Source organism: Branchiostoma lanceolatum, chromosome 15, assembly GCF_035083965.1.
Source record: "Branchiostoma lanceolatum isolate klBraLanc5 chromosome 15, klBraLanc5.hap2, whole genome shotgun sequence".
Classification (NCBI taxonomy): Eukaryota; Metazoa; Chordata; class Leptocardii; order Amphioxiformes; family Branchiostomatidae; genus Branchiostoma; species Branchiostoma lanceolatum.
The window spans coordinates 11,891,968-11,904,048 of NC_089736.1; the positions used below are offsets into that span (position 1 = coordinate 11,891,968).

General features: G+C 39.7%; 1 protein-coding gene across 1 annotated transcript; it reads right to left on the reverse strand.

The window, feature by feature from the left end:
* Positions 1-1,281: 1,281 nt before the first annotated feature.
* LOC136420684 (alpha-N-acetylneuraminide alpha-2,8-sialyltransferase-like) lies at positions 1,282-6,741 on the reverse strand. Its single transcript, XM_066407757.1, has 6 exons — positions 6,184-6,741; positions 5,383-5,521; positions 4,922-5,037; positions 4,305-4,397; positions 2,419-2,675; positions 1,282-1,857 (listed from the first exon to the last, which is right to left on the reverse strand). The coding sequence occupies exons 1-6, from the start codon at positions 6,588-6,590 to the stop codon at positions 1,628-1,630; spliced, it is 1,242 nt and encodes a 413-aa protein (XP_066263854.1). The 5' UTR covers positions 6,591-6,741; the 3' UTR covers positions 1,282-1,627.
* Positions 6,742-12,081: the final 5,340 nt, after the last annotated feature.

Consider the following 12,081-nt stretch of genomic DNA (forward strand, 5'->3'; position numbering starts at 1 on the left):
TCATTTGCAAATATAATGATACTGTTATCTTTATTTTTATGGATATTGCTTATATCTACACAGTAGCTCATTTCTGTTCCCACCTTTACTTATTGTTTGGGATCCGTGGCTTATGTTATATTCCTGTACTTTGTTTTCTCTTGTTTTCTATTATGTGTTGTTTCATTTTGTGAAATTCAATAAAAATTAAAAATCTAAAAAAAGCCGCGTGCCTACGAAGCTGGTGTGTTACGCCTAATGGCGGTTATACAGGCTATATAGATACAGATACAGACTATCTCTCAGTGCAGTAAAAACCGTTTAACGTCATCCTGGCAATCCTGTAGGTATGTTATACTGGACAAGCTAAGCCAAGGAACCGCCATGTTCACTCGGCAAACCGATCCATCATCAGTACATCCGGGACACTGGAGACATGATGAGTGACGTCACAGCGAAGGACGCCATGTTGACCTTGATACTACAAGATGGGACATATGTTTGTCAAACGAGAGAAGTTGTGCCCTAGGCTCTGTATCTGTATCTGCATCTATATAGCCGGTGTAACCGCCCTTCGGCGAAACAAAACCAGCTCTCCCTTTTACCGAGAGAGTAAAACGGGCTTCTCTTTTATCCGTTTGTGAAGCCTGAGTGCCTGAGATGTTCGACACAGTTGACCGAACGGGATTATATCCTTCTAGACTGCTCATCTCTGCAGTGGTATCAACACACCGCTGTGTCAGCATTCGGCAGCTTGACAAATCACCTGCACGCACAGGTAGATTCACAACGTCGCCAACGTCATATGGGCTTTTCACGGCAATATTTCAGTACGTATCTAAAACAGTGAATAAAAAGACTCTGTTTACACAACCAAGAGATTTATTCCACCGACGTTTCGGTGACCATCTGTCACCTTCTTCAAGGCAATTCTGACTGGTTCACATAGCAATGCAGCACAGGTGTTGCTGCATATAGATAATGAGATGCATTCCCATACGCAAAGTATTTACATATGTACAATCACAGGAGATGACATCACTATGCAGTCCCAAACGTACAGAAGTGTAACACATACACTACCATCAATGCAACGAATGAACGATTATTATCGTGTTGTGTGAAAATAGTCTTTTTATTCAGTGACTGATGAAACTATTCACGGACGTAACGTTATCTAAAACAATACAATGAACCACTTAAAAACATATTGCTACCCCTTCATTCTCGTCCTGAGGATCTAAGTTACATAATCAGTATATTTTATTTCAAGTGACTAAAATCACGTCTACTTCATTAATTTGTAAGTGAAAAGGAAAGAAATGAAGTTCAATGTAGCAAAAGGTACAATGTAGATTGCGACAAAATCCATTCACTCCTAGAATTATTTCATTTCACACAATAATGGTCTTACAAAACAGAGACTGAGCGTTGTTGAAAGTCGACAGTTGGCATTTAATTATTTTCGGGCTTTTATACACGGAAAAACGATACATGAAAAATCTATTTGGCTCGAGATACCGTTATTTAGTTGAGCGCAAGATATACATTTTATTGTACTTTTATTTCATTTGCTCGATATAAAACGTGTGAAAGTGGTTTAATGGTTTTAGTCTCCGAGGCAGCCAGCTTGTGAATCAGGTATATATCAGCATGTAGTTGTAACCAGTCTCAAGACCCCATGTTTATATAGCTGTAAAAGCTTGGAGAATTCCTCCGGCATGTTGTGGTTGGCTTGACGAAGCCCTGCTACAGATTTCCCGCCATCCTCGTAGTGATAGTTGACCTCTTGACCCCTCCTGCCCACCAGCCAAGGCCAGAAGCCGTACACGTATAACTCTTCGCACACGTCCAAGGCCAATGTGATCAAGTTCATCCCTTCATGTTTAAAATTCAAGGACAAACGAGATGGTTAAGATCACGATAAATCACACGCCCAAGGCGCATATCGTCTGTGAAGGAAAATGATATTTTACTTTGTATATAAATGTGCCGTTAGAAGACTCATAAAGTATATATATATATATAACGTTAATACACCAAAAAAAGTTAAAGCAACTGTTTCAAAATTTTATCCAGTTGCTTAACTAACTATTTTTCGCGTATCTTATTACCTGGATGTCTAACCTTCATCAACGTTTATATATATATGATACATTTTTCATTTATTCCTTTCACCATGAAGTACATAATATCTCAGGGAGGCGATTTTCAAATATTCCTAGTGGGAAGACCCCGAAATAAAATAACAAAACATCATATGATCACAGTGAGAAAGAAGCCGACTAAAGCAAATACGTTCATTTAAAAAAAAATCGAAATTGTAAGTGACCAGTAGAAAGTATACAGTATGAAGTATCGGAATATGTGGACGTAAAAATTCTTTCTCAGATTGAAAAATACAGATCGTCCCAAACATGATGTCATTGACATGAGTACCTGACGTCAGAGTACTTCCGTTCACCCCGCGTTGTTCCCAAAATACCTTGCTGTCGAACATGTGTCTCGGGTTGCTGAACACGGCTTGAACAGAAGAGTTGTGTTCTCTCAATACGTCAGCAACATGCGTGACGTTATCGACCGTGCTCCCGGCGAAAGAGAAAGGAAACAGCCATATGTATGACAATTTAGGATAGTTGTTGCTGAGAAAGTCAACGAACTTTTTCTTGTTGGCTTCAGTCACAGCGTATCCGAATCTGCAACGTAAAAACAACGGTGAAGACTAAAGACAATGTGTTAATTGACAAATCTTGGATGGAATACCTATGTTATATCATAGGCCGGGACAACCCGAGCCTCACTTTGGTGCATGACCCCCAGCTGACCTCAGGAAATTCAAAATGGCCGCCGTAACAGGAAAGAGGTCTATTGACGAATCTCTATGTTAATGTATGGGAATGTTGTCTTGTTGAGCAACACATAGTGGCTTCAGTCACGGTGTACCCTAATCTGAACGCGAAAACAAGGGCTGAAAGACAATTTGTAAATCTGCAAATATCAATGTTAATGTATGGAAATGTTAAGCAATACACAGTGCCTCAGGAAATGATCACAGCGTGTGTTAAACATGGCAGATGGTGACATTTTACACCCATCCGTTGGGATTGATTCTTTGACTCAATGCGACGCACTGTGCCAAACGCCTTCAGCTTGACTGTTTAAATCTTCATTTGTAGTCAATTCTGCGCCAACCTAGGGCGACATGAACGTATAAATGAGATTCCAGCCTCTGGGTTTTAACATGTATTCGTTCAGCGCAAAATCATACACATTAATGTAGACGTTTTGGAGGCTACCTGCTACATAGACATAACACGTAACCACTATTAACATTAATCCGCCCGGTTACATAAATCCGACACTTTGAAAAACAGTGTGTTTGAGATATGTCTAGTGCAGCACCTCCAAAGGGAAGCACAATGAGTTAAAGGTGCCCTGCGCGATTTCTGAGGGGGTAAAACTTGAAATATTCTGGGGAAAGCAATTCTGTTTGGTGAAATTGAAATTGACATTTACTTCCCCATATAAGCACATTTGCATCATTATCTCATACTTTTTAAAAAGAGCACAGAAACAAGCCGCAAAAGGAGTATTTTATTTATTGGTACCACCCAAAAATCAGCCCAGAATCCAGCCGTAACCATTTTCTGTCGACAATGAGTTTCCACCACACAACGACATGCCAATGATGGTCGATATGCAATGGGATAGCGTTATTTAAACTTACTGTGAATAGAAATCACTACAAAAATTAATTTTGAAAATATGACTTTCAACGCCCTAATATTGCCGTGAGTTCACTATACTGGGGGACGTTGGGTTTGGGATCTGTTTAGACGTATCTTTTCAGGGTGGCGGAATTATGTTAGCAGATGTTACAGCAGAGACCAACACATCCGTGAATAGTTTCATCAGGTTGGTTAAAGTCACTGAATATGTGTTACACTTCTGTACGTTTCGGACCGCATAGTGATGTCACCTCCTGTGATTGTACATATGTAAATATTTTGCGTTTGGGAATGCATCTCATTATGTATAAGCAACAACACCTGTGCTGCATTGCTATATGAACCAGTCAGAATTGCCTTGAAGAAGGTGACAGATGGTCACCGAAACGTCGGTGGTGATAAATCTCTTGGTAGTGTAAAAGAGAGTATTTTTATTCAGTAACTTACCAACCTGATGAAACTATTCACCGAGAGGCCAACACAGTTGGCACCTATCTCATCTACAATGCTAAATCACAGGAGTGGGGTTAAGTTGGGGCTAGACGTATCTCTCTCTACGGTATTCATGGATGCGGGGTGAGAAAAAAGTGAACTTACTGAGTCTTCAACCGGTAACGATTACAGGTGACAAGATCCACCGTACGCCCTACATCTGAGACGTATTCTTTCTTCAAGGGCGGAAGGTTGAACCTAGGAATAGATAGTCAAGAATATGATAGCATTAAAGATAAAGGAAACACAGCATCAAAATTCACAATCGTGCAAATATTAGCATATAGGGTGGCTGGGAAATTAAATGGTTTGGTGTACGTCTAGAACTTAGAAGAACTGGCTACAACTAACTGAGGATGCCTGCTTTAAATACCATTTAACGTTACAGCACTGTAAATGTAGAAATGTTCGCGGTGGTTTTATGTTCGCGGTTTTCACGGTGAACTTTCAGCGCGAACTAGCGCGAAGTTTTTGCCCACCTATGACTGTAGCGCTACTATTGTTTCAAACGCGAACTTAAAACCACCGCGAACACTCCATTTTCTCCCTACCGCGAGATAAAAACCACGCGAACTTAAATGCATTTACAGTAACGTTATATTAAAGACGGTTGAACGTAACGGTTACATACAATTCTTTTATCTATTACAATTAATGATTTGCATCATGAAAAAAAAATGACAAAACTCCATGGACATCAGAGTCCTGTTGAAGAACTTCACCTTATGACGAACTCCGCAGAGTCGATTTGGTTGCCACACCCACTTCCGGTGAGGATGCCGCTACTTCCGACCACGCTGCAATTCCTGAACCGTCCCGTCTGGAATCCTGGCGGCTTCTGGAGACATGACAAGACAAGTCGGGAGGTATCATCTTATGTTTGTTCACCAAGCACATGCACGTTGTGGCTGTTGTTTGCATTTAGTAGCAAAGAGTTGAGGTCGTTTGTTTGGCGACATATGGTCCATGAAATTATATTAAACGGTCCTAACATGTGTTAGCAAAAAACTCATTATTTGGTTGATGGGGAGGGGGGCACACTTTTACTTGGGGGTTCACAAGTATTGTGTTTGAAGTTACCGGCTAAGACATGCACAGTATTTATCTGTATCTTAGTTCTATTTGCATGCTGAATTTCAAGATATCTGGACGATTCTGGAGGGTAGAACGTCCATATCAGTACCTCCGATAGTTTGCGGTGCAGGCTTCCCTGCACTTTTCGTTTCCCTCGCGAGGTGGCGTAGTTGATGTAGGAGTTGAGGGGCGTGTTCCGTTTCGTCAAGGTAAAGTTCGCGGCAGTGTGCAAGATTGCCAGCTGCCTCCTTTGGATTAAGTTACCAATGAGAAACAAACGGTTAATCACCATCAACATTACATAGATTCACCACTTTGAAAAACTGTGGGTTTGAGAGATCTCTAGTGCAGCACCCCCCAGGTATGTACAGTTTAGATATACAGGAGTGTATTATACTGGGGGACATTGGGTTGGAGATCTGTTTGGACGTATCTTTTCAGGGGGCGGAATTATGTACGCAGGTGGAATTTAAGTTATAGTATGATTGTTAATTTCATGATAGGTTAAACAAACTTTTTTTGACCAAGACACTAGGTAAGTAACCTATTGATAAGGGTCTGCATGGGGGATCCTGTCAGCGCTTCACAGGAAAAAGGGTATGCATACCTTTTTTGGTGAGGACTGTAGCAAGGAATTTTAATTCACTGTGACCGTCAATCGTAGCCGGCCCGCACTAATTCAACGTTAGTAGCGTTGTCGGCAAATTTTCAAGAACAATATTGCTGTCCCTCCTAGATTTACCATTATTTGCTGACAGGATTCCCCCATTTATACCCTCTGCACATTTAGGAGGATGGCAAATATTGCTCTAGATCAAGGAAATTATATTGAATGTTGTGCATGAAGCAACTTGTTAAGGTTAAAACAGTTTTATTGTCAGACGTTAAACTAGAAATTTTCAGGTCTTACCGTAAGTCAGCTAATGATGCAGGGCTGAATTTCCAGTTCGAATCAACGTCTGCAAAAAGGTTGTCGAGTTCCTTTCCCTGTTTGATGGCATTTATCCTATTTTCATCCTCTTTCGTCACCCGAGCTCTGCCCTTTCGTTGAGGTGAAGACTTTTTCTTGTCCAGCTTTCCTTTTTTCTGTTTTTTTTCTGTGTGTATCTTGTCATTCATTCCTCTAGTGTTTTCGATAGTCTTGTTTTTTTGTGGTAATCTTACCGTCTTTTTAGCAATTGCTTTTCTCCATGAGTCCACTTTTTCAGCAAGCTTTTCTGATGACACTGATCTGTGACTAGATTTAAATGTGCTTCTGTCATTTGATTCATTTTCGACCGCTACTTTATGAGAAGGATTTTTCGTTAAATCAGACATTTTGTTCTCAAAAGTACCATTGTTTAAATCTGCATGGTCTAATTTGACTTTAACCTTGGTGGAGAAAATGTCGTCAGAAGAGATGACAGGGCTGTTCAACCTGAAAGATTAAACATGGTTTTAAAAAGGGCTAAGAAAACGCACAGCCTTCATCAACAACTTGAAAAGGGATGCATATGTTGGGCTCAGTAACATCATCACAACAGAACTTCGCTCACTGATGGAGGACAGGGCCAAGTAGAGTTAAGAACTTATTGTTTATTGTTTCGCATTATGTACAAGTATTTTAAAGCAAAAATACAGGACCAAAAAAACTGCAGGGGGGGGGGGGTGGCAGAAGCCTAGGTCCATGGCTTTTCGTGGGCCTACCCTCGAAACTTAACAATAGGAATTATATCATAAATTGTACATAACTCAAAACTAAACAAAATTAACGATAGAAAATAAGTTGAACTTATATCATAAATCCTAATAGATGAACAGATACGAGGAAATACAAAATGAATTTTAAGGTATCAAACATAATAAGGTACAGTTACGCTGATATGATCAATGCTGATCATAATTAACAAATTGTGAAGAAATAGATTAAAAATTAAACAAAATGTTAATCATCAAATACTAATAATCAAAAATCCAAGGAAAACGGAAACTTAGAAGAGTCCATTGTTCCCCGTGTTATCATTGGCTAGATGTTCCCGTTCAAGGTTCAAACATGGTTACCCCAGCTGACAAGCAAGTTGATTATTTCTAATTAATCAAGATGCTAACTTTTGTGTTAAGAGAAAGTGTTTCGTGCGTCCGTTTTTCCTTTCAGTTTCAATGACACTTCCTAACAAGATCCTCTGCCCTTCCCATGTATAAGTTTTGACAAGGACATTATGTCCTTGATTTTGAGTAGCACTTGCTCAATAGTTAGGTAGGTGCAGTTCTTCTAAGAAACAACAGGGGGCGTGCATGGATTGACATCAAGGTACTGTGAAATGGGAAATGTTTGCAGGGTTATAACCTCCTTGCAGGGATATAATTTCGCAGTAGGCAGAAAATGGAGTATTTGGGGTAGGCAGGCAGAAGAAATAACATAAATCATATTGGAAAAATTTTAAACTTTGATCCAACACCAAGAGTTGAACTCACCATGAATTTTCGGCTGGACACTCCAACCTATATCGTATTAAATGATATTAAATTTTCGCAGTGGTTTTTGGTTAGCGGTGAAGAGATCACTGCAAAAAACGTAAACATAAAACCACCGCAAACATTTCCATTTTTACAGTATTGACTTACCGCATGGGCGTGTCCTTAGTTACCTGACGTGGGTCCCTAGCAACAGTAAGAAGCCACAGACTCATAGTTAATGCAACACCAAGGCAGACCAGTATGCCCCATCGAATGCATCTCATTGACCTCATTGTACACATTGCTGCAGTTTGCATTCTGGTTCTGCTTGAAAGAAGCTTGTCTACAAAACACAAAGGAAAAGAAATAAGAATACTCTTCCCCTTCATTGTATTGGCACTACTGTCTTTTTGTCACAAACATTGCACATGCTAAAGAGTAAAATGCACCAAAGAATTGATATAAGTATAACAGCGTCCACCATATGCATTCAATGTCTACATGTACATCATACAGTACATGTACATGTATATATAAATTGCTGAACATTCGGAGGTTTAGGTTCAAGCAATGGATGTGAAAGTCTATTGATCTACTCACCAAAGAAAGGTTATCAAAATATACGGCTTTTCAGTCATCAGAGGTGAGAGGTTCTTGGCCCTTTATGACCCTTTCACTTTTGCTGTACAGTTTTGCGACGGCAACTGAGGGCATTGCTGTGACAGTCATGGGTCGTACAAAAGTCCAGCTGTCTTCTGACGGAAAAGGTTGATGCAGATCCTTCTTCACTGTCTTTTCTGTTATAGCCTTGCCGGAACCGATCCTAAGATGAAAGTGACCACACCCTTACCAGACCAAGGCGAGAATTCAAAGTCCCATGTCCTTTAAGGAGTCCCAAAACAGGAACGCAAATCAGCGTCTTTCCCGTGGATGGTGCCGATCTAAACGTTTTCTAACGCTATGTGTCAGAAACAGCCCTAGACTCCAGTATGTGACCTAGTTTTCAGCTTTAGTGATCACGTGTTGCACAGATTATGCAGATACTGCCAAGACTTAAGGATTATTGTGACTGTGTGCCCTAGCACAAGCATGAAAAGGTTTATCCTAAGGATTAAAGAGGGGAGAGGTCTATCGGAGCCGCATTGTCTTGTATTTACCTCAAGGGACTTGATATTTTTGAGATATCATATTTGGATCTTTCAAAGACTTTTTGTCAAGGTACTTTTTTTTGCCATCAAACTTAAAATTAGATTTACTAAAAAGATTAATTCTGAAATATTTCAGTTGTCTAGGCCTGTGGGTGGAGTCTTGTGGTGTTGTGAGGGGAAAATTTCAGTTCTTATTTATGAGGAAGGTTTAAGAGCGTACGGTACATTTTTGCCAGTCATATTGACACATTTTCGACCAACCCTTAGCACTCTGTTTTTCCTGTCACGCGTCTGAGATTTTCAGATCTTTCTGAAACAGGGATAAGACACAGATAAGGTATTTAGGGTATGCCCAGGTTGTTAATCCTTTGCAAACAATGTGCTGGGCCAAGTTACCAAGGCTAACCATACTATGATTTTCAATAAAGGTATAATGACCTCTTTACAACTATGAATACTTTGAAACAAGTTTGACATTTTCCAGTGATTTGGGGTTAAAGAGAATGGCCTTTTTGTTTTCATTGTATATGTACATTGTCTATGCTGACCTCAAATATCTGGAAACACAAACATACACACAGACAGACACACACATACACAGGCACACACACACACATAGACATGTCCAAAACAATACCTCCATTCTTCATGAAGGTAATCTTTACCCACAGGCAACCCTGTCTATGCTGCAGAAGAGCCCTCTTCCTGATTGAGTAGGAACTGCATCATTGTAACAGTACATGTATATGCATTCCCTCCCACACTCACAAAACCGGTTTTCCTTCACAAGCCAACAGTTGCAAGGTTATGCTTTAATTATTCCATTGACGTGGTGCTAATGCTTTTCTTTGTATAAGATTCTGCCCAAATTATTTGCTGTCGATGTTGTACTTTGTTATTTTTGTTCACATATATATATATGGCAGGATTTGATCCCAAGAAAGACGTGTATGACTCAAGGCCATATCTTCATTGAGACAAAGTATCGGTTTGTTTACTGGTGCGGTTGAGTTCACAGGTTGTCGGCTGTTGGCCGTTACGTCACTCTGACGTCACATGACGTCAAGAGGCGTTCTGTGACCGCTTTTCCCTGCTTTTTCCCATGGTAGTAAATCCTTGTTGTTATGAGATATGTTGATCATGAATTATGATCTTATATCCATGCTTTTGATATTGCAGGAATGTACTCAATGCATTCTTAGCCTTGTAGAGATATTGGATTTTTTATATAATCCCTTACAAACTTTAAAGGAATAAAAGCGACCCATCTTTTCATTATGCAGTGCAAAACATTACAGTATCCCTATGTTCTGGTGTGATTTAGAGTGAATTGTGTAAGAGCGTAACCTCTTTTAACATTGATTAGCCGGGTTACATAAATCCACCACAAAAACAGTGAGTTTGAGTGATCTCTAGTGCAACACCCCCCAGGTATGCACAGTTTAGGTATACAGGGGCATTATACTGGGGGACGTTGGGTTTGAGATCTGTTTGGATGTATCTTTTCAAGGTGGCAGAATTATGTACACTGGCTGAATTATGTTAGTAGTAGATAGTACATTTTTAAAAACAAGTTGCGTCCTTTATATATTCTGTAGGCCGAGCGAGGAAATGACGTGGTTTCAGCAGGTGCCGCGTCTAAAGCTCCGCCTCTTTTACGTCAATCGACGAGATCGAACAAAGGATTGGTGGAGGCCCATCATGAGGCGGAGTCAAAGTTCACGGCCTGCGTCGCCTCGAGGCAGCAACTCTGTGACAAGAACCGGTTCAACCCGGCAGTTACAGGTCTTGAAGAGTGAAGAATTACCGGGCCACAGTTCGCCCGCTCTCCGACATTTTTCGTTGCGTTCACACGTTATTTCCTGGCGACACTCTCGAGCAGAGATGAGGGAGAAGCCGCCTTAGACTAGCGACAGAAATAAGGTGAGACTTCTTACGATATCTTGAAGAATACGAAATCTTTGGTAAGCTAGGCACAATCATTTCATGATGAGTGAACATCACAGGACAGGTAATTATGGGTGGGTCCTGCTTACTTGTAATCCTGTGAAAAAAACATGTAAAATGGTCTTGTGATTTTTGCTCTAGTTTTCTACCATGTTTTTATCTTTTCTATTATTTCTAAGGACAAGGGCACTGGTGATCAAGCTAAGTGTTTAAGCTGGACTATCAAACAGCTTAGAAAAAAGTATTTGGAACTTTGACCATGAAGCATGGATATAGTTTGTTTTTGTGAAGTGTTTTCCTTGAATTACTTGCTTGTCTACATTTAAGATAGATTTCATAGACCGCAGTTCTGCTCTCTTTGCTGAACATTGACAAGTTGAACAAAAAGTTATCATGTCTTTCAGGTAGTTACATGTAGATTATTGTACATTCAAACCTGTACAAGTGACCACCTCAACATTAGGGGCCACCTGGCCTATGTGACTACATTTTGGTGGTCCCTCGAATTACTTGCTTGTCTACGTTTAAGAATCTTAAATCTTAATAAGATAGATTTCATGAAGTGTTAGTTCTAGATAATGTTCCCTTTGTTGAACATAGACAAGTTGCACATTTCTTTCAGGTATAGTAACAAGATTACTGTACATTCACACGTGTTCACCTCTACATAAGATTAGAACTACCTGGCCAATGTTACTACATGTTGGTGGTCTCTTAGATGATTTTTCCCATTGATACAAGCATTAAGAATCCTGTTTATAGTGATCACCTTTCCACACAGACAAGATTTTATTGCTTCCTTAATTGGTTTTCTTGGGCAGTTTTGATGGATCTTTTTTATTCGTGTTTTTCCTAGATTTGGTGACATAAAAAGTTATCCCAGCCTGTGTCCACAAAAATCTCTGTAACGTTTGAAAGTTTTTTGTCATTTTCACTCATATGTGCTATCTAGTATATATTAATGGTTTATTCAGGAATTGACACATACAAAACTTAAAACAGCATTGCAGCCGATGTTACCTTCTTTCAAGTAAACCGGCTGAATTAGGCAGTCTTATACATTGTAATTAAAAGTACAAAAGATCACACTCAAACAATCAGAAAATATATACAAAAGACAAAATGTACAACCAACAGTAGCATATATAACAGATTAAACCTTACAAATTGGTGTTCAGTAGTTGGGTTAAGTATGGAATAGCACTACGTGCTTCATTATAATGTTGCCGTTATATCTTCTTTGTCTCATTTTCATCTGAGAATCACAAATAGGTTCT